This window comes from Eupeodes corollae, chromosome 1 (assembly GCF_945859685.1).
Source record: "Eupeodes corollae chromosome 1, idEupCoro1.1, whole genome shotgun sequence".
NCBI lineage: Eukaryota > Metazoa > Arthropoda > Insecta > Diptera > Syrphidae > Eupeodes > Eupeodes corollae.
In genome coordinates, this window is record NC_079147.1 from 162,323,031 (window position 1) to 162,350,824 (window position 27,794).

At 35.3% G+C, this 27,794-nt stretch overlaps 1 protein-coding gene across 6 annotated transcripts in view; it reads right to left on the minus strand.

The window, feature by feature from the left end:
- Window positions 1–27,794, minus strand: part of LOC129954149 (regulating synaptic membrane exocytosis protein 1) — a 202,662-nt gene that overhangs the window by 37,636 nt on the left and 137,232 nt on the right. For 2 of the 6 annotated variants that reach the window (XR_008782643.1, XM_056067867.1), the window contains exons 14-19: window positions 17,582–17,704; window positions 13,474–13,779; window positions 10,806–11,146; window positions 8,012–8,313; window positions 7,750–7,932; window positions 7,182–7,335 (exon numbers count right to left, since the gene is read on the minus strand). Coding sequence is in view for 1 of the 6 variants with exons in the window: in XM_056067867.1 (XP_055923842.1) it covers window positions 7,182–7,335; window positions 7,750–7,932; window positions 8,012–8,313; window positions 10,806–11,146; window positions 13,474–13,779; window positions 17,582–17,704 (1,409 nt within the window). In the remaining 5 variants the exon portion in view is untranslated. The remainder of the gene's footprint in view (window positions 1–7,181; window positions 7,336–7,749; window positions 7,933–8,011; window positions 8,314–10,805; window positions 11,147–13,473; window positions 13,780–17,581; window positions 17,705–27,794) is intronic. The other 4 variants (XR_008782645.1, XR_008782644.1, XR_008782647.1 and 1 more) reach the window with 2 other exon arrangements.

Consider the following 27,794-nt stretch of genomic DNA (forward strand, 5'->3'; position numbering starts at 1 on the left):
GCTTGGTATGCCAGCAGTAGACAAGAGTGGTAAAATGGATATGAACCATTTTTGGAAAGTCTAGCACCGAGCAAAGTTAAATGTTAACCAGACATTTTTGGACTGTTATATTATTTTTTTGCAGCAGGTTCCAGATATTTAATGGCGGACCGACTTTCTGCAAAAAAAACGGATATCAGATGTTGATATCACGGAAGCGGTCCACTGTGATGTAGTTTAGCGGCGAAAAGCAGTGCTTCCAGCTATTTGTTTGTTTAGTATATATATGAGGTTGTCTGATAGAGTAGAGTCTCCAATGCCAAGATGGGTTCGTGCAAACCGGATCCGCTTGAACATAGGCTTGACTTTAGGCAAACAAAGAGCTATGTCTTCCTTGTATGTAAATAACTTGTCTTGTATATTTCATTTCAAATCTTCCTCTCAATGTAAATATGATTACCTTAGACCGATTCATAAAAAAGGCCTTACGATTAAGGTCACTAATTATATCCAAACTGTCCGTTATTCCAAAACTTGAATCCCTAATATCTGACATTTATTCTTTGAATTAATTCTCTTTTTAAGTGCAAATCGAAAAAATCGACGTTACCAAACTTCTAGAGTTCACAACATTTTGCGTCGATGCTTTTGAGAAAAAGCAAAAAATTAATTGTATATTTACTGCTTTCAGTAAGGCATTTGGCAAACTAAGTCATGAAGTACATCTTTGAAAACGCTAAAAAGAATTGGACTAAACGAAAACTTTATTTCATCTTCATACCTTTTAGATGTTTAATTATTATTGAGAACATTTCAAGAATGATTTTTCTGTGAAGTTTAGAGTATATTCTGGTGTACCTCAAGGAAGTCAACTAGGGACATTGCTCTTTGTGTTGTTTATTAATAATCTCTCTTTTGTTTTTTTACAACTATAAAACTGATGCTAACGGGCTGTAAATATTGTTCTAACGGTAACTCCCTATCCGATTGTGTGATATTGCAAAAATATCTATAAAGAATTTGGGAATGGTGTTGCAGAAATCATTGTATAATAAAATTGACAGGTGTAAACAAAAATTCGTCGTAATTTTGTAAATTATTAAACTTTTCTCCGAGGTCAGAAAATGATCAATTTAAATCCGAAACTAACATTTACTGATCTGTATTACATGAATTGTATCTGTATTATTTAATGTGATAATGTAACACTTCGTTTTATCAAATACTTTGAGGTTATATATATTTCATTTGAGAGGCCGATTCTTGAATAATGATGATAGTGATAGATTAGAGAAGCTTCATGCGATTTTGGTTACTTTTTCATTTAAGTTCCGAGAGAATTTTCCTTCCTTTATACTCGGATGACTTTCACAGAATTGATTCTATTCATAATAATTCTAAATCCCATAAGTTCAAAAATGTCTTCCTTTAAACAAAGTCTTGCAAGCGAGTATTTTTGACAAGGTCTTTATTGATATGCTCAATGAGTCCAAGAGTACAACTTGAGTAAAGTTGAAAGTCGACGGCATACAGATTTCAGGAATAGTATTTGATCAAACTTCAAAGCTCATTGACAATATACAGGATAGTAGAGGACCCAATATCGACTCTTGGGGAATACCGGACGAAATAGGTAAGAAACTGGACAGTCATCAATTTGAACGGCTTATTTCCTATTACAGTCAAACTTCTCTACAACGAACTTTTACATAACGAAGATCTCTCTATTAGGAATTGATTTTGAGAACAAATCTTTTTGGTTACTTTTTTGCGGTGTTTCAATCTCCTTATAACGAATTTTGTTTGCTGAAAATCCGTTTTCGTTTCCTCATAACAGCATGCAGAGAAAAAAAACCTTATAAGTTGATTTCCTCAAGATTTTAAATGTAAGCTTCGGTGATTTTAATTGAAAATATCTCGAAGTAGCATTTCTCTTGGGAAAAAGTTGTTGATAACTAGATAATAATGTTGAAGAAGGATTGACAAAAAAAACTGATATTGCTAAGCAATTTAGAATTCCTTCCAGTAGCTTATAACAATTTTTAAAAACAAAGCAGCGATTTTAAGAAATGTAGAAGACGAGGAACTAAGCACTAAACGCAAAATGCTTCGAAAGTGTCTTTTTGAGGATATTGATGAAGCAATGCTGAAATGGATAACCGGGCGTCGCTCGTGGTAGGAATCTTCCTATCTTTGGACCATTGATGAGACAAAACTCCAAGAAGTTCACCAATGCCATGGGGCACGAATAATTTGAAGCAGAGCAAGATGGTTGGACAAGTTTAATAAACGCCACGGAATCGTCACTTTGCACTTGTGTGTGCCAACTGACCCGCGATCTTTCTTTACTGCGCTGTGCTGTGGGTGTAGATTCGAAAACTTTCAATGCCGGAACATTGGTTTCCATGCGCTCTACGTGACCCAGCCATCTAAGTCGTTGGGCTTTACCCATCTGGCTAAGTCTACGTGGCTGTACAGCCCGTATAGCTCGTAGATCCATCTTCTGCTCCACTCCCCTTCGATGCATACGGGACCGTAGATCACACGAAGAACTTTTTTCTCGAACCAGCAAAAGGTGATTTCATCCACTTTTGTCATAGTCCATGCTTCTGCACCGTATAGCAGGACGGGGATGATAAGGGTCTTATATAGCAACACTTTGGTCCCTCGAGAGCGGACTTTACAACTCAATTGCTTTCTTAGCCAAAGGGAACAGCGGTTAGCAAGAGTAATTCTGCGTTTGATCCCGGCGCTGGTGTTGTTTTCTGCGTTTACAGCGGAGCCTAGGTAGACGAAGTCCTTGACTATCTCAAAGTTACGTCTGTCGATGGTGACGTTTTTACCAAGACGTCGTTGTTCGTTTGTTGACGACACCATGTACTTTGTTTTGCCCTCATTAACCATTGAACCCATTTTTGCCGCCTCTGCCTCAATGCTCACAAAAGCCCCATCACGCTCAGTTCTTCCCATTATGTCAATGTCATCAGCATATGCCAGTTATTGGATAAACTTTTGAAAGATAGTGCCTCTAGTGTTGATGTGTGAGCTCCGCACTAATCTTTCAAGCACCTTGTGTAAAACATTTTTTGACATGGAAAGGTTCTTTTAAGTTCTTTTCAACCTTTATGGAGCAACTTGAATTCTGAATGGTCATCCTGCACAAACGGACAAGTTTGTCGCTATACAGCTCGTCCCTGTAGATGCTGTCATATATGGCCTTCCTTGAAATCGATGAAAAGATGGTGTGTGTGGGTTTTTATTTCCGGGATCTGCCGTAATGTGATTATTTCCTGGTCTTAAAGCACACTGATAAGGAACTATCAGGTTGTTGACGATCGGTTTTAGACGTTCACATATTATGGCAGAGAAGATTTTATAGGCGATGTTAAGTAAACTGATTCCTCTATAGTTGGTGCAGGGTCTCATTTTTGCTGGATCGGGCAAACAATACTGAGGTTCCATTCATCGGGCATGCTTTCTTCCGACGATATCTTACAGATAAGTTGGTGCATGCTCCTAACCAACTTATGTCCAGCTGCTTTAAGGAGCTTGGCATTCAAGCCATCCGCAGCTTTATGAGACTTCAGCTTAGATATGGCAATCTTTACTTAGTCAAAGTCGCGAGGACGAAAATGTTGGCTTTCGTCGTCTATGTTAATTGGTTCATCCTGCCTGACAGCGGAATTCAGTTTGTCGTCACCGTTACACAGTCTGCAGAAGTGGTCCTTCCATATCCTCAGCACTGACTTCGGTTCCACTATGATAATTCCACTTTCGTCTTTGCATCCTTCGGTTCTAGGTTTATGTATCTGTGAATTTCGCTTCACCTGTTCATAAAACTTTCGAACTTCATTCCTACTTTTAAACCTCTCAACATCTTCGACCTCACGCTTCTCATGCCCTCTCTTTTTCCTTCTGAAAAGTGGGCGTTCCTCTCGCCTCTTCTGCTCATAGAGCTCACGAGCAGCTCTCATTCTTTAATGCATCTCCGCTTGGCTGCATTTGCTTGCCGACATTCCTCATCAAACCAGGGGTTCCTTGTTGGTGGCTGTTTGAAACCCAGCACATCAGAGGCGGCTTTTCTGATAGCACCTTGACAATGTTGCCACTGGTTTTCGATACATTGTGTTGGTGGCAGAGAACTTCGAGATAGGTTACTTGTAACTCGGTCGGAAAAGGATTTGGCGATCTCTTGCGATTGTCCCCGTTCGGCGTTGTTCCTTCTCCCAGCATCTACCTGTTTGGTTTGGAAACCCGAAGTGCTACCTTGGCTACAACGAGGTAGTGTTCCAAATCGATGTTAGCTCATCGGAAAGTTCGGACATTCATGATGATGTAAGCGTTTCTGGCGTCGAACGCAATATGGCCAATCTGGTTGATGGTCGATTGATCTGGAGAACTCCAAGTTCCTTTGTGAATATTGAGGTGTAGAAAACGCGTACTGGCTACCATGACGTTTCGCCCACAGCAAAATCTATGAGCCTGAATCGGTTTTCGGAAGTGTTTTTCCCGATTATTCAACCAAAAATGTCTTTCCTTCCTAGCTTGGCATTAATATCGATATGACAATTTTAATATCGTAGCTAAGACACTGCTCATATGTTTTGTCTAAGAGCTCGAAGAACATGAAGGTGTTGTCCAGCTGTGCCTTTTCTGGATGCTAGATTGTTTTGGAGTGAGCAAAGAGTTTGCTGTGAGATAAGCGTTGATTTTCATATGCAAAATTCTCTCAAAGACTTTAGACAAATAGGGTCTATATTCAGTCCTTTTAGTATTTTTAGGAATTAGAGTAATTGTTGCTCTCTTCAAAAGGTCCTTAAAAACTTCAGACATCATAATAGTATTAAATGCATATGAAATGAATGTCAGCTAAATTGGCATAATCATTTTGAAAAATTAAGGGTTAATAGTGTCCAGACCAACAGCACTTGACTGCACAGAAAGCAGACTTTCAACAACATCAGCAGCATCCACAGAATGAAAACGTGGATTGAGATAAATGATTGATTAAGTAAGTTAACATCAATATCGTTATCACGAATATTGCTTGTCTTACCAATACCAACGTTACGCAGGTTCATCCACAGTTTAAGTCCATTCAATGAACAGCTCAGTTGATTAGACAATATCTTTGATTTGGCTAAACGAATTTCAGTTTTTAGTCTAAAATGAGACAAAGATACTGAGATTTACCTGAAATGTTTAATAAGCAACCTTTTACTAGAGTTGGGTTAATATTATGGATCTTATTTTCTCTGGAGAAAGAACTAAGTCCCATTATATAAGCTTTAGAGTGTATTGTTAGAGTTTTTCTTAAAGTAATTAAGATTCTTCCCTGAAACTGATTAAGCAACGTCGTCAGCAAATGCAATCACCCTTAAACAATCCACACCCAGACTGCACATGCACTTTGATTAAATTTTATTTGCAGGTTGGAGAATTTTCTTTTTGAAGTCTATCGTGTTAAGTTTTCATAGCTATAGGTTTTACTTCGGTTGGTATGCAGATCGGCAACCCATACATTTTTTTTATTAGCGACCGTTGTTGCAAGTTTTGTTTTATTTTTTAAAATATTATTGATCACTAGTTTATATATTTATAAAAAAGAATTGTTTAAAGGATTTGTTGTTATAAATACTTTATAAGATATTATTTAAATCTCAAAACCCATGCTATTGTGTTGAAACTCGAAAAACAATAAAAGTTAGTAATTGTAATTATTATAGATATTTTTTTAACAAAATTAAAATGTTATTTAACAATAAAAGTTTATGAAAGAAGAACAAACTAAAACAAGCTTAACATTTAACAATTATTATTGATATTATGAAGGTATGTTTTTTGATGCCAAAGTGTTAGTTATAATTACTAAGCTAAAGAAAAACACTTGTACTCATGATAAGTCAATTGAAGCTTCATAGAAAGCTTGTTTATATTATTTTAAATGCTGGTATTCATGAAAATGCGTAAAAACGTTAACACTAATGCGAGTTATTTATTTATAATTAAATATACACTAATGTAATTTTCAAAAAATGATCTGTATGCGTTGCGTACCTCAGTGAAAAGTTTTTGAATATTTATTTTTATGCCTGAGTTTTCCTTATAAGTTTAAATTACATAAAAATATTTAATTCAAAACTTTTACTGAGGCTGCACTTAGTTTCTTGCAAATAAGCCTAAAACTACGTATTGACTTTGGATTTTTTTTAAGAATTGACATTTTTATAATTTCATATACTATTTTGCGGCTTGTTCCGGTAGAGAATTATTTTGGTTTTAAACAATGTAAATTTTCCCTAAAAATGTTAGCTTAGAAAGCTTTATTTCGAGATAGGTACGATCATGCCTTCATATATTTTTTTAACATGTTTTGAACAGTTCAATTTTGATTAATGGCTAGTTTTCTAAACTAACAACCGCTAATATTTATATATCCTTAGGTAAGAGTTAATTTTAAAGTTTTATTTATATTTTAGTATCTCGTTAAAACATTGAAGACAATTAAAAGTTTTCAAATTAAAGCCCTACAGTAATACGGTAATATCGTTTAGACTTCTTGAGTATTCCAAATCCTATATGCTACATCCCTTTTACTCCATTTTCAATGTTTTATTATTGGCTGCTTTGAGTGTTAGTTGAATTATTATCATAAGGGAGCAACAGCGAAACAACCATAATAAATAAACCCTCTTTTTTCAGTTAACTTATGAAAAGTAAAAATTGTTTAAAGAGACCATTCGGTCAAAAGAACTAAAACAATGCGAAAGTGTGATGCAGAAGGCTTCATCAAAAATATCTCAATGTCAACTAAAAGAAAAGTTGATTGATGTTTGAATTAAAACTATTGCATAATTTATTTACAAACAAAATGCAAATAATTTCACCAAATTGAAAATGTTGGTGTTTGTGAAAAAACAAGATAGTTGTTTGTGTTTTTTTTAAGGATCGATACAACTTTGGAAAATATATAAATTTACCAGCTTTTTAAATCATACTAGAACAAATTTAACTTCCTGTCAAAAATATAAATTATATTTCGCTTTTCGTGAATTTCTTTCCTTCTTTTTTATAGATACAAACTTACATCTAGATTGCTTTACATAATTTTTTACCAACAATGTTTATCACACCCTTAAAAATTAAAGAAGAAACAAAATTAAATAAAAATAAAAACAGGGGGCAAAAACAAAATTGCGAACCTGTCCCCTTCGGTGAATCCTTCGCCACCATCATCGGATGCTGATGAACCCCGAGATAGTGTGCCCCGAATCTCACCCGGCAGAACTTCTTCACTTCTGTGCACCGTAAATGAGTTCTTACCCTTTTTTCCAAAGCCCATACGTCTTTTACGACCTTTGTATTTTTTGTTTTGATTTTGTTATTATATATTATTTTTTATTTTTTAAATTAATAACTAAATATTAATGCGATACGATAAATGAAAATTTATTTTTTATAAATTTATTGTAAAGGCGATTCGAAAAAATAATAAAAAGAAAAGTATAAATCAAAATTTCAACACCAAAACTAAAAAACAAAAGAACCAAACATCAAGGCTTTATTTTAAATGAATCAAACCACCCAATGTCTCTGACAAAAACATAAATGAGGTTGCGTGTTTGAAAATTATTATATTTTTGAGTTTATTTCAAATTGTAAGCACTTTCGCACACTCAACCTCAAATGATTGTGTTAAAATAAATTATTTAAAATTTCAACATTAACTGTCAAACTTGATTACAAAACAAAACCAAACGTTGTACTCACCCGTCGCTGACAGCTGTGATGTGGAATTGCTCTTCTTTCCCATGCCCGAACCAAATCGTTCTTCACCACGACCGCTGCTTCGGCCACCAGCATCGCTTTTCGGTGATCGTTGTTGTTCAGTGGTTTTTCGTCGCTGAGAGTCAGCGGTCTGCAGACCAACTGCGGTGTCAGATAGACTGCCATCTGAAGGAAAATTTTAAAGTTATAATATCTGACAAAAGAAATATGAAGCTTTTAATGCTGCTATGATCAGCTATCATACCGATCTTGTCTTCAGGCGTTCCGTCGGCATTTGATAAACTTCTGCTAAATGAATTGTTTAAATCATCACCCCGATCGCTTCCCGATTCGATACGATCGATCCGATCCTCCTGCAGTTGTCGCTCTTTACTACGACTACTACTACTACTGTCACCAGGTCCACCACCGTCTGTATGTCCGCCACGGCGAGATCCATCGCTTCTACTGCTGCCGCCGCCACCACCTCCTACACCTCCACGACCATTAGTACCATCATTCGATGGAACTTTGGCCACACGATCTCGTTCTCGTACATCATACTCACTGGCAGTGGCATCAGCAGATGGATCAAGGGGATCACCGTTCATAGAAGATGGATCAAAAGTTGGTGGTGGTGGTGGTGTTGTGGTTGGTGAACGGGTAGAATGTTTCAATGAGGCACGTTTAGGTGAGGTGGATAGCAGAGCGACACCATGATGGGAGGAGTTGGTTTTTGTTGCAAAAGAGGAAGAAGAAGCATTGTTAGCATTACTACCACTACAATTAGAATCACGATTAATACTAGAACTATTTCTACTTCTATGACTACTACGATCTCCGCCACCGCCACTACGACCCCCAGGACTATTGCTACCCTCCCTGCTATTATTGTATCTACTTCTGCGAGCAGAACGGTTATCTTGTTCCTCGCAGTAATCATCGTCATAGTATTCAAAGTACTCTGGCTGATCGTTTATGCTGACTAGATTACTGCGATCACCGCCAATCTGTGGCGGTGGCGGACTTCTACGATTACGATGTGGATCTTGAGGATGTTTACTACTTTTACGGGAATTTGAGAGCCTTTTATCTGACGACCGATTGTACTCCGAGTCACGAGCGGAAAGTCTCGATGATGATGGTTGATCTGACATACCACCATCTGGTCGAGACCTTTCCTTATCGTCAACGTCTTGCGTTGACCTTTTAGTGTACTCAGCTTCGGAGTCTGGCGCTGACGAATGCGTTCTCGCACTTCGGTGATCGACATCCACATCGTTCAAAGCGTTTCCCTGTGCGTTTTTCATTTCAGCGTCTTCGGTATAATCTATAGGCGAAAAATTGTGAGCATTCGGTGCATTTGGTGGAGCTGGCAATATTCTACGTCGCTTAAGATACGATGGAGTAGGTCCATCGAGCTTTTGTTGACTTGTTCGCGTCAACTTAAGAGACATATGATTGCGATTGTTACGCTCATTGCATCTCTTTCGGACATAGTTTGATGGAGCGACGCCTTTCCGCGTCCATCCAACATCGGAATCGTACACAATCGTTACAATCTTATCGTCGGTGACAAGAAAGTGTGAGTGACTTAACGGGTTATTTATATCAACGGATGCTCCCATATAGGACTGTCGTATATTCGTCTCAGAATTAAACTTACGGGGCAGTTCTCTTAGCGGTCGACTTGGCGGCGGGTATACTTCATCTTCATATCGAACATAGCGACGAGACCAATTTTTCGTACGCAGATCATCGTAGTCCAGTGATCTTGAGTGCGACTCACTAAAGCATTTTCGACGGTCTAGAGGTCGAGGCTTCTTAAGAATCGATGGAGGTTGAGTTTTTGCAGACACAGGGACGCTAGTAACAAGGGCTTCGTCACTCAGTTGACGTCGCAGTTGCATAAGTGATTGTTTTGGAATATGTGACTCATCTAACGAGAGCTGTTGATGGTTGTTGTGAAACGTTGACAGATGCGTAAGCCCACCGCCGAAGTGCTGATCAGCGCATTCGCCGCACATGGCCGGATCTAAAGTTGGCAGTGATGGCTCTGAAGATGGATGAAACATGGAAAGGGATGGACGACATACATTATCTATGAATGGCATATCTGGAAATGTCATATGGGGACATGGCATGCCTTCAACAATACCATTACCAGCAGGGTCAAACATCATGGGCTGTGGAGCTTCACAGACAGGCTGACACTGGCCACAATGCATTAGGCCACCGTTGGAAGTGGTATTGGGAGCGTTGGCATAATTGAGAAATGGAAAAAATGGCACTGAAGGTGATAAATGATTTGCGTTGCGAAAAAAATCCACCACAGGTGTGGTGATTTTCTTAAAATTTTCGAATGAGGGAAAAGTTATTGGTGTTATCTGATGATAGCCTAAGGCACTACCGCTGCGGAATACCCGCTGAGGGATTTGGCAAAAGTCTGTGTTCGATATGAATTCGGGAATATGCATTGAACACTGGGGAATCTGAAGGAAATAATTTGGGATATTATGGTATGACATGTGGGTGGCGTTGACACTTCCAGTGCCACATGCACTGTCGTTGAGATCGTTCATATCGAACGGAGTGGCGGTGTTGTTGGTTTTTGGCGGTAGCAGACTTTTAGCTTTAGCTAACGCGGCAGAGACATTTGTTGTATTTGGCGATTCTTGATATTGTGATGATGGTGGTGGTGGAGGTAGCTGTTGTTGTTGCTGTTGTTGTGGTGGTAGTGGTAATGTTTTGGGCAGAGATGATATTGGTGTCAAAAATTCAGAATCATCAACTGCAATAGTGTGTGCACGAAAACGTTCAAAGTTACCATGCGGCGAACGCCAATTACGCGGTAGACTTCTGTTTCAATTTTTGTTTTTGTTTTTTAATTTAGTTTTTGTATTTTATCATTTGAATTTAATAGGGGATGGGGTGGTGCCATATACAATAGAAATATAGATTTGTTTTTATTTTCGATTCAATAAATACAAACAAATTGATTTGAGAAGAAAAGTGTATAAATTGTTTGTGCTTTTTTTGATTCAATGTGAACTGCTTACCTCAATCCACGTGAACCTCGTGGACGTTCTGATTGAGTAGAAAAAGCACTTGAGGTAACGCTTACTACTGACTCCATATCGGAATCACCAAACTCTCCCATAAAATCTTTATCAGGCGACAGGGAATGCCGTGGACGTATTCTCGATTCCATCGAGTGTAGATCACTATCTGAGAGGCCAGTGTAGTGGCGCTCCCATCCGCCCATACCGGTGCTCCGGTATGTTGCCTGATGGTGTGGTTGACGTGATCTATGACGGCCAAAACGACCACCAGGCAAACGTTCGTCGAACTCTTGGCCTAGGCGATCACGCAACATTGCGTTGCGAGATGTTTGTGGTACCTGAAAGGAACAAAATAAAAATTCACTTTAATAAAACTTATATGAAACTGGTTAAATTTTACTTTAACTGCCAATAGAATTTGTCAATTCCTCGCAAGAGGCAGGACCCGTGAAAAAAACTTTAGATGACATAGGCAGGGATCGAGACCAAGACCTTTGGCATGACAGTCCAATGCTCATGCCATGGGTACTGCTATTAAAATAACAGATCTTCGAAATATGAAACAACCCCTAACTCAGTAGATGAAATAAGTCTCAATCAAATATTTAATTCAGAAATACCTTGTGAATGGAAAAAAAACTTGTGATTTTCTTAAGGTTGACTTAGCTTATCATGTCAATTATTTATCAATTGATGAATTGAAATAGAAATAAGTTCAGGTTAAATTAATGTTAAACACATTTTGGATAGAATGTGTTAATAACCGAAGGATCTATTAAGCCTTACATTGCAATCCTTAAATAAAATTAGACCAGGGTCTTAAGAAAATTTATCATCTAAACGTTTATTGTAAAATGGCAAACTTCACTATCAAACTTGGTTTAAAATATTTTGATCAAATCAAAGCTGCATCATGGAAATTCAAAATTATGAAAATAAGAAAAACGCATGATACGAATAATTTGCAAAGCAATCCGCTTGATTTTGTTTTAAAGAAAGGTCAAAATGTTGTTATGTTATGTTTTTAGCCATCTTTCATTTTGCTTTATGGGTGAGTTAAAGCGATTAGTTACAAACAAGAAAGGCTCCAATCAAGCTGGGATTTAATCAAACCATGAAAAAATAGCTTCTATAAAAAAGAAAAGTACTCCTTACGTGAAAAATGATACACCGAGTAAAGTCTATGTAGAAAGGAATAAAGTAAAAATTGGACTTAATAGTCTCATAAATACAAACAAATACTTAAAGTATCGCAAACCACAAAGACAGAGCCAATGTAGCTCAGATCCAAAAGTTTTACAAACAAAGGTTAAAAGTCATCGTCTTCGTTGAAACCTCGGAGGAATTCGAGCAGACATTCCGAGATTACTCCAGGAAAATTTATGAATTAAACACATTGGAAGAAGATCTGAAAGTACCGAATGTGACAAAAAACTAGTACAAAGACGTTAAACACGACATTAAATACTTAATTGAATAAATGACATCAATACTAGTACATAGCAACACCAACTACAAGACAAAAGAAGCCAAATCCGAATTTTGAAGAAAATTTATTAGAGCGCAACCATTTTATGATCTTTTCTCGAAAATAATAAACAACAGAAGTAGCCTTAACACTTCAGAAATACCTGACAGCACATCTAGATTGCGAGCAGCTTTATTTGTTTACAAATTTAACGCAATGTTCCATCATCAGCTACCTAAATCGAAAGGTTTACTACGAAATTGCAAAACAGAAAATCCCCCTTTACATGGTGCTGTAAAAAACCAACAGCGTTGTTTAGATTTCATTACAATTACACTTTGGAGAAACGAGCTATGACATTGATAAGAATTTGCAAGCACAGGAGGGCTTTCCTTAGGTATTTAGTTAAGTTTTAAAGTATATATTTTTAAAATATTATATCTGATTCTAACATTATAAGTCTAATTATTTTCAGTAGCGGATGGTGTGAGCAGTTCCATGCGTCCTTGGTTTGGATTTTATATCTTTAGTATTGGTGACACCATCTAATGAGAATCAAAGAGAACGAACAAAATAATTTAGAATCGCTTACAAATATGAAAATATGCATTTGCTTCATGAATCACAATTTTATCTATAAAGAATAATTGTTAAGTGCGATTTGCATTCCAGCGGTGTTATCGGGCAAATATTTGTTCGTCAAGAATGAGAATCGTCACGTTACAATGATTACAGCGCCTCGATTATCGATAAATTTTATACAAAACTGGAAGGCATGGACTTTAACGACGTGTGGTTTCAACACCTCAGCCGCTTTTTGATTATTTTCTTTAGAGCTACATTAAGTCATCGGCTTATGCCAACAAGCCCACGACGTTGTACGAGCTCAGAGCCGGGAAATATTGGACCCTTCGGCCGGAGTATATGGCGAAGTCATCGAAAATTGGCTCCAACTAAGCAACCGCTGCAAACGCGAGTTTTGTTCATAAATGTTTTCATTGTTCTCAAAGCCAATACTAAGGTTTTTGGAATAACAATTATTTAAAAAAAATTGTAAAGTCCTTCAAAACCCGATGGTTACATGGTTACTGGTTACTGGTTACTGGGTACTGTTTTTGTTTTTGTACGCATATAAAGTAAGGAAAGTTATTTTGAAAAATTATTTTAAACATCTGAAAAGTGAACTGAAAACCTCACCTGTGGCAGCTGTCTCTTTTTGGGCGATCCTGTGGGTGTGGCAGTTGCTGAACGCGATTGGAAACGTTGTTGTGACGATGATGACGTAGTATTATACGATGACGAATGAATTGGAAGAACTGGATAATCAATGTAACGATCGTCTGGTGGTGATAATGACCCACGGCGCGGACTGTTGCTGCGGTAATAACTACTATGATAATTATCACTTGGTGCTGCCGAATGACTTCGTTGACCAAGGCTCATGCCACCACCACCATTACGACGAGAATATTGTGCGGATAAGGCCGCTGGAGGTTGTTGTTGCTGTATTTTAAGAACAAAATTAAATTTATCAAACTAGTTTTAAGATTTATAATAATCTAGTTTAAAAGAATTATTATTATCTTAAGAAATAAAAGAATTATTTTTATTTCTTGGAACAGTGATATGTATGTTGTACGTATATACATACAAGTAATTGTATATATATACGTACAATTTAAAAATAATCGTAAACAAAAGCAATATTTTGAAAGTGATTTTTTGTATTTTAAAATTTGAATTAAAAATGTATTTTATTGTATAACTACAAGAGCAATCAATACAAATCAGGCAAGAAATAATAATTCACATATTTTATAATTAACAATACACTGAAATAAAAAAAAAGTAATGCTTAAAATATTCAAGATACATTGCTGAATAGAGAAAGTTAAGAAAAATTAATACATTCTTGATTTGATACAATTTAGTTTTCGTGTTTTTTTAATGCATAATATTTAATTTGGTCCCGAAGAACTGTGAGGAAGAAAAGAGTGGCAGCATTGAAATTAAAAGTGCTGTTTAGTCTTAATAACACGTTTTGTGCTCTTATTTCTAGCGTATGAATTTTAAAGCCTTTTAATTTATACATACAATCCTTTTACCATTTTCGCAGACTTTTAATTAAATAAATACATACATTACGAAGTATTTACGACTTTAAGTAGAATAGTTTTTGCCAAAGGTATGGCAGAATCTAACGAATGAACTCGACTTCTGTCAAACCTTGACAAAACAAATGTCATAAAATACCATATTTTGTATATGGGTATAGGATTTAATCGAATTTCTTATTCGATAATATGGAAAATGCTTCCAGTGTTAGAGCTTTTCAAGAATAATGTTGTAGATTTAAAGATTTTGATTTATACAGTGTTGTCCAAAACATTAGAGACTAAAACTGCCTCCATCTTTATGTCATTCAAAATTTAATAATTTAAAAAATCCTAAAGATACCAAAAAGTCGATTGAAATAAGAACCTTAACGAACTGAACTTAAGCACCAGAACAATTCGGAGACGAGCTGTTGATCGTGGTCTAAAATTGTTCAAAGCTGTAAAAAAAGCTTTTCATTTCAAGCAAAAATAATCTGCCCATGACCACATTAACTAGACCGTTAGGAAATGGAGGAACATACGACGAATCCAAATTCAATTTCAAGGGTTCCGATGGTTCACGTCGTCTTCGCAGACCAGCCAAAGAGGCACTTAATCCAAGTATAACCAAAGCTACTAAGAAACACGGAGGAGGTAATGTTATGGTGTGGGGATGTTTTCCAGGGATGTATCCCAAACAGCTTAAATAGCAATTTAATTGTATCCATGCCCATTTAATGATAGCTACCCTAAGATTGCGTACAGATACAGTTCGAAGATCCAACGGAACAACATGAGCCTCAAAATTCAACATCGCCAGACTAAAGGATCCCACGACCCATGAACAATTTAGATAACACCTGTCACACGAAATGAGAACAATCAGCAGCAGAGTACATGAAGACATCGAACACGATTGCAATGCTGTGAAATATATTTTCATTTCAGGTGCTGACAGAATAGTCGGTCGGAAAAAAGGAAGCAACAACACTTAGCTCTCCGAAGAATCTTGGGCAATGATTAACGAACGCAAATAGTTAAGGGTTCGAATATCTGCTGCACAAGGAGAAGAAAGAAACGAGCTGGAGTCCTCGTATCGAAAAGTGTAACGCGACAAGTGTAACTACATCACACATTGGCGCAAGAAGTAGAAGATGCTGCAAACAGGTTGGACAGTTCGGTGGATGAGCAAGTCAGAAGGTGGAAAGAACACTTTTCCTCGGTCCTTCTAAAGCACCTGATCCCCGAATACGCACCGCCCATCCCAGTAAAGATGAGATCGTTGCCGTAATTAAAGCACATAAGAACAACAAAGCGGTAGTAATTGATGGAATCCCCGCAGAGCTTTTACAAGCAGCGCCAACGTCATCAAGCGAAGTGCTTCATCCGCTTAAAAAAGACGCCTGAAACACCGAAAGTTTCCCCCATGAGTGGAAGAAGGGAATTATCGTCAAGCTCCCAAAAAAGGAGATCTTACAAAGTGCGAAAACAGTAATTGCCAAAAAAGTAGCAAAAGTTATACTGGAAGGCATCAAAAAAGACCTTGAGGCCACAATCGATGCCGAACAAGCAGGATTCCGCGCTTAATCCTTCTGTATTGATCATATCAACACCTTGCGGATCATTATTGTGCGTTGAATATCGAGCATCATTACACCTGCTGTTCATCGACTACAAGAAGGCCTTTGATAGCGTTAACAGGGAGTATATCTGGTTAGCTTTGTGGAGGAGAGGCATCCCAGAAAAACTAATTGCTGTTATTAAAGCAGCATTTGATGGATCCAAGTGTCACGTTCTGCACGATGGTAAATTATTAGATGATTTTGAAATCCGAAGCGGAGTCAGAGAGGGCTGTATTCTGTCGCCAATATTGTTTTTGTTGGTGATAAGCAACGTACTGCGCTCAGCTCTGTCAGGTGGCGGAGGGATCCAATGGACTTTGAATTCCTATTTAAAGCACTTGGATTACGCGGACAATGTTTGCTTACTCTCTCATAGAATTATAGATCTCCATCAAATGACAACAAGAGTTGATAAAGAAGCAGAAGTTGTGAGGCTGAAGATTAATTCCGGCAAAACAAAAATGATCAGCCTCGGAACCCGACCATCCTCTCAAATAAATATTTTCTCGCAACCGGTGAAAAAAGTAGAGAACTTTCAATACCTTGGAAGCATCGTTTCCATCGAAGGCGGAACAAAACAAGACATCATCTACCGCATCGGCCAAGCAAAAGCGGTGTTCGGTATGCTGTCAAAAAATTGGAGGAATAACTCCATCAGCTTAAGAATAAAGCTATGACTGTTTCGCACAAATGTCGAATATGTGCTTCTTTGGGTGCAGCACTTGGAAAGTTACTTCAACCATTACAAGAAAGCTGCAAACCTTCGTAAATAAATGGCTTCGTAACATCCTAAGGAACTTCTGGCCAAACCGTATTTCAAATGAAGTTCTTCATAGAAGGATAGGTCAGGAACCTATAGAATCTATAATACGAAGATGTTAGTGGCAATGGATTGGACATACGGTTCGAAAAAGTAACGACTGCGTTGCAATTCAGTGGAATCCGCTCACACAAGAAGGAAGAAGAGCTGGACGACCGAGAAGCACATGGCGCAGGACATTTGAGGCGGGACCAGCGTAACTAGGCAAGAGTTGGAAGGAGTTGAAACACATCTTCGGTAGTAGAGGCCCTATACCCCTTAAGGGGTTATCAACGGAATTAACACGCCTAAGGTCCTTAGTAAGTAAGTAAGTATGCCTGGAAGTTATTATAAGTGATAAAAAACTAACAATATATTTTTTAAAAGTTGTTTTTGTTTTTACCAGCCCCATAATGAACTATTACAAAAAGTATTTTATTTTACTTTATTTTCCTAAACTTTAAATGTTTATTTAAATTTAAAACAAAGAAATATACAACAAATAAAATCCTAAATTTGTTTTTGAATTATTTAATAATCGCGGCAATCAAAGTTGCTTTTGTTTTGGCCAACACTGCATGTAATTTTTTGAAGTAAAAAATTCAATGGCTTCCAGTCACCCCAAAAAATCTGAGTCTAACTATATAATGTGTATTTAAACACAACAAAAACTTAGGTTGGTTTTATTGGGAACAGTATTTTTGAAACGAAAACTTTGGCCTTTCTTTTTCAGCATTGCAATTTGTTTAACTTATTTATTGATTTTTGTTTTAAACGAAGTTCCAAACCTGATTATGATAACTTTGTCCAATGCCAGAAACTGTTCGATAGTCACGTGTTACCATACCAGCCACTCTTTTTCGACCTTGCGGTGACATATCACGCCGTGAACGACGTTCATGTAAATCTATCTGAAATTTTCAACAATAAAACAAAACAAAAACGGAAAAAGCTGGTTCAAAAGTGAGGTTTTTTTTTAAGAAAAAGTGATTATTGTGAAGAAAGGATATAAATAATTATATTTTAAAAATTGTATAAAAATATTATATTTTGGGGAAAAGCAAGGATAACTGAAATTAATGCAAATTATTTAGTTTTTAAATATTTTGGGTTTTGGGTTCTGAGAAGGATAAATGTTGTTACTGTTCTTATATTATTTAATAATAGTATTTGTTGTTATTTACACATATAAACAAAAAAAATGACAAGCAAATGCAATGCAAAAATTCTATTAAATAATTCTAACCAAAGTGCAAAAATTGATTATTTGTTTTTGTTATCTTTACAAAAAATAATATTTTGTATTTTGATTAATATTTCATAAATCTTAAACTTAAATAGACAAATATTTTAATTCTTTCTTGAAAGAATTTTGTGTATGTGTTCTCCCTTTTTAAAGTTTCGTTTTTTCTTTTCTTTTTAATGTTTACATTATTTGTTGTTTAAAATTAAATATTTATTTAAATAAATTCGCAATTTTATATAAGTTCAATTAATTATAATCTTATATGGTAGGCTTTTTGATTTGAATATTATATAATTGATTAAATATTTTTGCGATGGTTCGATTGATTATAATCTGTAATAGAGTAATAATTATTAAAATAAACTAAATATGTAAAAATATTATCTAAATGGTTCAAATAAAGAAACAAATATTTTGAATCAACATATTAATAGAAGTGTAAACAAAAAATGCTCAACTGTGTTCTTAACTTTGTTCAATTCACCTAAGGACTATAAGAATGAAAGGATATTTTGGACTTCATGTATGTTAAATGCTTTTATTTGTCTTTTCGTAAATAAATCAGTTATAATCGAACAGGAGAAAAGGTCATTCATAATTCTGAGACATTTAATCTCATAAAAGTTGAATGGAACGGAAGTAGCCTAATTACATTTGGAATTTCCACCTGCACTGAATTTACAAGAGTTTTATGTGTTGAGTGTTTCTGTCGAGTCTACAAATTAGGACCTTGAGGGCTATGACAGTAAAATTTTGAGTTCAGCTTTGAGATCATATAAACATAAATAGCTCTTTAAAGTTTAAACACAAATCAACCTTATGTTAAGTTTGCTTTGCATTTAGAAACAAACATTACTGACTTATTACTTTGTACCAAATCAACAGGATTAGAATGAATATGTGATCTGTGGTATTCTAATAAGAGTGATCATCAAAATATACCCATCAGATATAAAATAGAAATAAAAAAAAGAGGTTGGGATGTGACCCACACTGATAACTTTCCATCCCGTCTGTCGATTTGTCTTGCTTAAAACTGGTAGGGTTGGGTTAAAAAAGTTGTTAGTTGAATTATTATTAAAAATTTGAAAATAACCAACAATATTTTTATATAAGGAAATAGTTTAGTTTTAAAATCTAGTTTTGATTATCAAATTTTTAGTCGAAATTAAATTTTTACTAAGTTCAAGTATTGTTTTTTTTTCTAGGTTTTTATTTTCTGTAAAAATCTGTCAAATCGATTTTTTTTTTAAATTTTGCTGAATATTTACAACAATATTTTTTAAAAGATAGAAAGAATTCAAAGTCAATATTTCGAAGTTTTGAAGAACTTTTATTATTGTTTTTGTTTAGGTTGTTATTTTTTGTAAAACAAACTGTCAATTCGATTTTTCTCAAAATTTTTTCGAATGGTGAAAACAACATTTTTTAGAAGTTGAAATTAGTCGGAAGCCATAATCTTAAATTTTTGAAAAGATATTTGAGTCGAAAATACATTTTTACCACCTGAGTAATGATTTTTAGGTTTTTATTTTTATAAAAAAAACTGGCAATGGGATTTTCTCAAAACCTCACCTAATGTTAAAAACGTTATTTTTCGTTGTACAAAATGTTTTTTAGATAAAATCATTTAGTATTCGTAAAATTTTCGAGGTGACAAATTTTTTTGATTTATAAAAAAAATCGTTGATTAGATTTTAAAAAAAAAAATACTTTTTTGGTATCAATTTACAATATATTATATGAAATTTAATTCAAGTCTTTATCGTTTTTGGTTCATCAGATATTTAAGGTTAACCAAAATGTTCACCTTTTTTTAAACTGCTATGGTAAAAAAAAACACTCACTCATTTTTCTTGAGAACCCTTTCTGCATCTTTCTGCATTATTATAACAAAATTGATTTGAAGTCGGTATTTCTTCTAGTTTTTGAGCTATGGACGACGAAAAAACGTCGCGATCGTACGTACATCTTTCTAAAAATCTTTTATTTCGACTCTAGGGACCTTGAAACGTCGAGAAATGTCAACATTTTTAATTTGACACATCGGACCCTTTTCAATAACTTCCTATAGGGAGTTAATAAGAAATACTAAAATCCAGTGTTAATCAAATTCTGGAGATGATATATGTATGTGTAAATCACAACTTATGTTAAATTGCTTTGATTTTTGAAAATTTACATATATCACTTTTTGACAAATCTACTTGTTCAAATAAAACTTTATATTAGACGATTACAAAATGAGAAATAAATTATCTATATGTATTAATGTATACACAAAAATTAAACAAAACACAACATTAAACATTTAAATGAACAAATATTTAAAAATGGCTTGAATGACAAAAATAGTGACCACAATAAGAATGCAGTGATAACAAGAATTCAAATAACATACAAATATTTTGGAAATACAAAAAGTGAGTGAACGACATTAAACTCAGAGTGTTTGTGAGACAAAGAGAGAGAAAGAGAGAGAGAGAAATAGAGATGGCTTGGAGAGAACACCAATACAGTTATTAATTATATTTCAAAATAATACAATCTCTATAGATATTTAAAACATAAACATATTGTGAGTTTAACATTTTACCCAAAGCCCCTTGCATACATTTTGGTGTGGATGTTTTATATAAATAATATTTTACACAGAAAACCTGATCATATTTTTTCGAGACCTACAGTAGTCTGGCGATATCAAAAACACCGTCTTGCGTGAACACCGGCTTAAAGGCTTTTCACACAAAGTCCAAAACCGGATTTCGCGAAATTATTGGTTTTCGCCGAAAGCCTACATCGAAAACTCAAGTTTTTCTATATATTTTTGGTAAACCACAAGTTTTCGTAAACCCCAATTTTATATAAAACCTTTCGAAAACTAGTAGCAATTCAAAGTTGAACTAAACAAACAAACCTTTCGAAACATTCAGCCCTCAAATTATTGTTAACTAAACACCTGATGGCTGCTGTCAAAACAAATATTTCATTTTGCAATAAATTTGGTCGTGGTAAAAAAAATTATTTGTACAATTTCCTTACAAAATAAGAATTATTTCCTTTTGTTTTTTTATTTACAGAATATGGAATAAAAAAAATAAAAAAAGGAAACTTGCGGCACTGGCAGTTCGTTTATGATCCTCCAGAATTTCAAACGCTTTTTCTTAAGCGAGGAACCGGAATTCATTATTGCTACTGGCTTGACGACCCCAAGGACGAGGAAGACTTGCTCATAGTTCGTAATGATGTTTCCAAGAGATGCGTCTTCAAACTCGTCGCCACAAATATGTTTGACGCTTTCCCTTACTACCTGGAGAAAGACTTTCCAATACCTCCGTTCAATCACAAGGATCTGGGAGATATGAGAAAGACGATAAGTTAATTTGTGGAGGAGAATAAGTATGAAAGAAAATTTCTGGTGTCAACTTTATGAACAGCCTGCCAACATCAAGAAGATCCTCAGTGCGTTGGACAAATCAGGCGAGTAATCAAAGGAAAAAGCCAAAGAGATAGTCATTTAGAAATTGCAGCCCATCATAACAGCTTCAGTGATAGCTCTGGATGAGTGTGATTTTGGTACGAATCTGTAACTAGGAATTGACCTTTTCTGCTCCATCCATTAGGACCTACACGAAATCGTTCAGAATCTTCTCAACCCCGCCTATAAGTTGGTCGGACAGCCACAATATATGGCGATTCTGAAGGCACATTTGGTCAACAGAAGCAATAGTCATAAGCTCAGTACTTTGGATTGAATTTGTTGTGAAGGAAGCAGAAAATATTTTAAATAGAATTAATTTTTATTGGAACAGTTTTGTTTATTGTTGATTCTATTATATATTTTCTACACAATTAGCTTCTTCTTAGTGAATTATTTGGACCGGTTGATGAAGGGAACTTAAGAGGATAGCTGCAGCCAAGCGAGCTTGTAGTTCTTGTTGGTTCATGTTGTGAGCCCATTCCACCCGTCTTCAGTACGTGTAAATGTTCGATGTGAACGATTTTCGGGTTTTCGAAAACATTTTGCCGAATACCCGGTTTTGGGTTTAGTGTGAAAAGGCTATAACGTGAACACTTTTTTTACATTGACTACTCTGTAGCGTGAACAGTGTGTGGAACCCGTATAACGTGAACAACTTTTAAATGCGTTTGACATAAAAATCATAGTTTCCTTTTATCGTTTTCGGTTTTTCAAATAGTTATACTAAATGGAGAATCCCATTAAGTATTTTCCAGGTATTGTTTATTAAGTTTGGCATTTTAAAAATGTCGCAAAAAGTACCGTTATGAACAAAAAATCAGAGACGATTTTAAAATGTGTTAACAATACATTTTCTGGACCTGGAATGCGGAATACTATGAAGCGTTCTGAACTTCCTAAAATGGAAAAAGCTCTTTACCGTTGGTTCATCAAACAGCGAGAACAAAGTCATCCTATCAATGGATTGATGGTTAAGGAATAAGCTAAATTTGTCCATTCAAAATTTAATGAAACTCAGGGCGATTTCAATGCGATTGACGGATGGTTGCAAAGATTTAAGAAGAAGTAGTGAAAAGTTATCTTCTAGACCTGACCTTGTGGACCCTTTCAAAAACAAGCTGCAAACTAAAATAAAAGAGCAAGGCCTATCTCACAATCAAATATATAATGCTGATGAATCCGGTTTATTTTGGAAGCTGCTTCCTGACAAGACATACGTATCATCTCAAGAAAAAAATGCTCCTGTCAGAAAAACGGATTACAGCTTTTCTTGCTTGTACAAACGCAACAGGAAAACAAAAAGTTAAGCTTGGAGTGATTGGAAAGGCAAAAAATTCGCTCTTTTAGGAATTTTAAATCTCCTATTAACTACAGTTTTTTTTTATTAACTACAGTAGCTCCAAATCGTCATGGATGACAGCTGCTATTTTTATTCTATTTTCTTTCGCATTGACTTCAAATGTTTTCATGTGTAGGTAATTTTTAAAACACCAAAGCTCTTCTTTTAATTGATAACGTTCAATCTCATCCACAAAAAAACGAATTAACAACTGAGGTTAATAACTGCGATGTTTTTACCGCTCATACAGCCGATGGACCAAAATGCTATGACTAACAAAACATTTCTACAGAAATAGTCTTCTTCATCAATTGTGACCGAAGAGTTAGAAAATTGACGTTTAGAGACGCTAGCAAAACGAAAACGGAACAATAGCAAAATGCTGGACGACTATTTTAAGCTCAATAAGAAATGAAAAAGACTCTGAAGAGGATATCCCACTAGCTGTTTTGAGAGAAAGAATTTGTTGATCAATCAACTCTCAAGAGGAACGTACACTAGAACTTTAATTATACAGAAAAACATTTGATTCGATTTGTGCCCTTCTATGAAGATCATTTTTTTTGCTGATGTCCATGAATGGAATGAAGATCTTCCAAACGACACCGAAACGACGGAGGTTTTGATCAGTGAAGAATGTGAAAGTTTATATATCACAAGAGAGCCTATAGGGAAGCAATCGATATATTCAATAAGGCTTTCGAATGGACTGAATATGAAAACGTTAATACAGCAGATATCAGCGTACTAGAACGACTAAGCGAAAAGGAAGTTTTCAGCCAAATAAAAATTGAAAATTCAGAAAAGGATTACGCATTTTTTTTCATTATTTGCAACACAATTACATTTTTTATGTACATTTACATTTGAAATTAAAAAAAACATATGAATTTTAGTTGAAACAAAGGTCTAATTCATTTAAACAAATTTAAGAACTACACCTTCGTCAATATGAACAACCTCGATAACGTGAACACGCTCGTTTTTTAAAAGTTCACGTAACCGCGAGTCTATTGTATCATGTTTTGAACTCAAAATGCAAATATGTACCTGTTTCTACTAATATTTTGTGTTTCAGTCCACTCAAAAAATCTCAAAATTTAGCAAAAGCATTATTACAAAATTAATTTTTCGAAACAAATAAATTGAAATTAGGTGAAAAGTTAGACATTGTGTACCTATTCCGATCAACGGTGGATCCATGGGGGTTTTGATTTTCATAGTAATTCCCTTGAATTCAAAATTGATCGTTTACATATTTTTAGTTATTTATTTTGTTTAAGGAAAATTTCTTTGTATATTTTACTTACGGAGACAATAGAGGCTTCGGATTTTTTTTTCAAATTCCAACTATTAACACAAGTAAACATCTTTTCCTTTAATATGTATTCAAAATGATATGTATATGAAAAGAGGCCAGTTTTTAGTCTTGAAAAAGCTCAGAGACACTCGTTGGTCTTGTCGAGCTGAAGCTACGAGAGCCTTAGTCAACGGCTATTCCGAAATCGAAGAAGCTCTAAAACCGCTTCGTTTGGAACGATATCTTGGAGTCATTGAACGCTAAAAGCAAGATGTTGCAAGACCCGGAAACGATTCTTCAATCGGCAATGCGTGCACTAGAATCATTGAAATCATTCGTGGAATCCAAACGAAATGTTTTGATTAATACGAGGAAGCAGCCAAAAAAATATCCCATGCTGATGAATGTGTATAATCATGCGACCTCGTACCAGAACGAGAAATGTGAGATTGAATCCGCTCGATTACGGGAAAGCACAAGACGCAAATCTGTCACCAAAGGAAAAATACAAAGGATCCGCCATCATCCCAGTGATTGACCAATTTATCAGTTTCTCCTACTGAATGATTGCTTGCCTATGGAGCTGTATGTTCGAGATTTGGATTCCTGAATCACATCGAGAAGATGGATGCTGAAAATTTGCACACTGCAACAGAGGCATTTGTGAAAGTGTATCCGGATGATTTGGAACCTAATCTTGGTAATAAGTTGGTAAAATTTGTGTGTTTGATTGACTCATACAAAAAGGAAAAGGACTGATTGACTCATACAATAAGAAAAATGACTATATAACAGATCAATCCCCGGAACTATTTTATTACCAAATTCTCGAAAATCAAAATTTCAAAAATACATTCCTAAACCTCGAAATTGCATTGAGAATATATTTGGATTTGATGTTAAAAATTGCACTGGAGAGCGCTCATTTTCAAAAATGAAAATTATGAAAATAGGCTTCGAATCAGAATGGGACGAAACCGTCTATCGAAGCTTTTTCTTCTGAGCATTGAAAGCGATTTAGTCTGAGAACTGGATTTCAACGAAATCATCAACGATTTTTCGACGAAAAAAGCTCGAAGGGTTCCGTTCGTTTACCCTTAAATTTAATTTGAGATCATTTTTTTTCCGTTTATATTTATGTTGTATGTGTAGTGTATGTTCAATACTTAAGGAATATACTTGGTTTCACAATAAATTATTTATTGAAAAACTCGAGTGAAAAAAAATGGTTTACTTTATTTTGAAAATAATTTGGAGCGAGAGGGTCTCCGGTCCTTTATTGCCTCGAGGCCTCTGGAGCTCTAAATTCGGCACTGCTACTTTTAACTAAGGACTGGTCCAAGAACATAATATGAATAGGAAATCCAGCCTAAATATTGATCAATAGACCATCCAGGAGGTTCATATGAGTCATAAAGTAAAGATTACATCTAAAGGTTTGTTAGCAGTTAAACGATATTCACCAAAAAGCCGTTTGCTGTTTTTTGAGAATTTGGAAAAACTTTAGTAATGCTTTCAATTATTTTCATAAGATCTTTTCTGTAAGAAAGAGCAACTATTCAGGTTCATAAGAAGTAATAATTGAATAACAGATCGCCAATTCGATACTAAGTTGCCTTTAAATTCCTGTTTTTTTTTCTTTCAAAATTGGTTTAATAAAATTCAAAAAACTTTTAAAAGATAAAAAATTTAAGAATTCTACTTTTTGAAGTGAATTTGCTTTGTATGCTGTAGAACTAACATTTAAAAAAAAATCAAGAATATAAATTATCCAGACACTACAAAAGTGTCATTTTCGTTGAACTAATGGGGATAATTAAAAAAACAATAAACATTCATTTAATATAAACGATTTTAATCTCTCGAGAACTGAAGTGAAAAGAGATTTTGCAAAGTGTAGTTTGTGAGAGCCACACAAAAGTTTCTTCAAAACTTCTTTGTTTACCTTAATTATTTGTTTTTACTTAATTTTTTGAGAAACTTTTACTTGTACTTATTTCCCTGAATTTCAAGAACCAAATATTTGTCTCTCTACAATTATTAAGTTTTGTTGACTTCTTTAAGATCAAAATATTTTTTTAAGGTTCACTAAAAACCTTCTAAACTGTTATATTTTAGCTCTAAAATATAGAATGCTTTCATATGAAGGAAGTCGTCTAAATTAAATAGTTAAACCATATCATTTTGCGGTTTCAAAGAATAGGGCTGGAATTCGACATCTGTCGAATTAAGTTGTTAAATCAATTTTTTTTCAGTTGAAATCCTGACATTAACGAAAACGTAAACGGCTCAATGAAACCAGTTTGAGTCCTTTACGAAACGTGAAAGGCTGATTATGTTTATATGATTTAGATCGTTATAGAAGAATTCTGCTACGTTGCGTTTTTGAGCTAGAGCAAGGCATGTACAAAAGAGTTGAAGAACTATTTCTTCCTTCTCATCCATACAGCTTCTGGAACATGCTACAATGATTGGAAAGGCGGAATGACAGACTTAATTTCAATCGTTCAGAGTACACACCTTGACCAACCCCTTCTTCTGTTTGTACAAAAGTGGACCAACTCGTCTTCCAGGAATGCCCGCCCAATCATCCCAAAAAGATTTGGAAGGTATAGAAATCTGGAAGTTTCTGTCGAATTGCAGTTGGAGAATGGTGTAGCTTGTGTTCTTTGAAATTCATTCTTAATACCTAAGAATTGCGTGGCATGATGGTTAGTGCGTTGGACTGTAATGCTAGAGGTCTTATGTTTGATCCCGGCCTATACCATCTAGAGTTTTTTCACGGGTATTGCCTCTTGCGAGAAATTGACAAATTCTCCAAGAGTAATTCTTGTCATAAAAAGTGCTTCTTCGAATTGGCCGTTCAGATTCGGCTTTAAACTGTAGGTCCCCTCCATCCATGTTGGTTGAGAGTTGCAAGTCACTAGGCCCTAGTTCTTAACGGACGGTTGCGCCACACAATTTATTTATTTTTACCTAAGAATTACCGAGTTTTCAATGTTGTTGTTAATCCACTGCGATGAAGTTTTAAAGCGCCCTGCGTGGAGCCATTTGTTTGCTTATTATATCAAGAGGTACCTCAGATGGGGTCGTGCTAAGCGATCCGTTTATACATAGACAAATTGAACTATGGATTTTATTTATTTTGTCGCGCCTCATAGCTTTTTCTAAAGCAGACCAGCATACTACCAGACCGTAAGTTTAAATCGGTCTGATTACCGATGTATATAGCCAATGCGTGGTTCGGGGTTGTAAGCCACATTTATTACCAATAGTTTTTTTAAAGGAAAGAGAGCTACAGTAGCTTTTTTGACTTTTTTTGTTGTATGTTGCGTGTACAATTTAGTTGTATGTCTAAAATAAGACCCAGGTACTAAGCATCGTCTGAAAAATTTAATAGCAGGAGTGTTAACAAATGGAATTTTATATTTCCTCAAAAATATGACTAATTCGGTTTTGTGTGGGTTAACACCCAGTCCACACCGATCAGCCCAAAGTATTATTCTTTTTAAGGAATTTTACAAGAGAGATGGTTTCCTGAAACCGATATAGTAACGTTATCCGCATAGGCAATCACTCTGAACCCCTCCGCATCCAGACCAGTTAGAATTTCATTTACCACTAGGTTCCAAAGG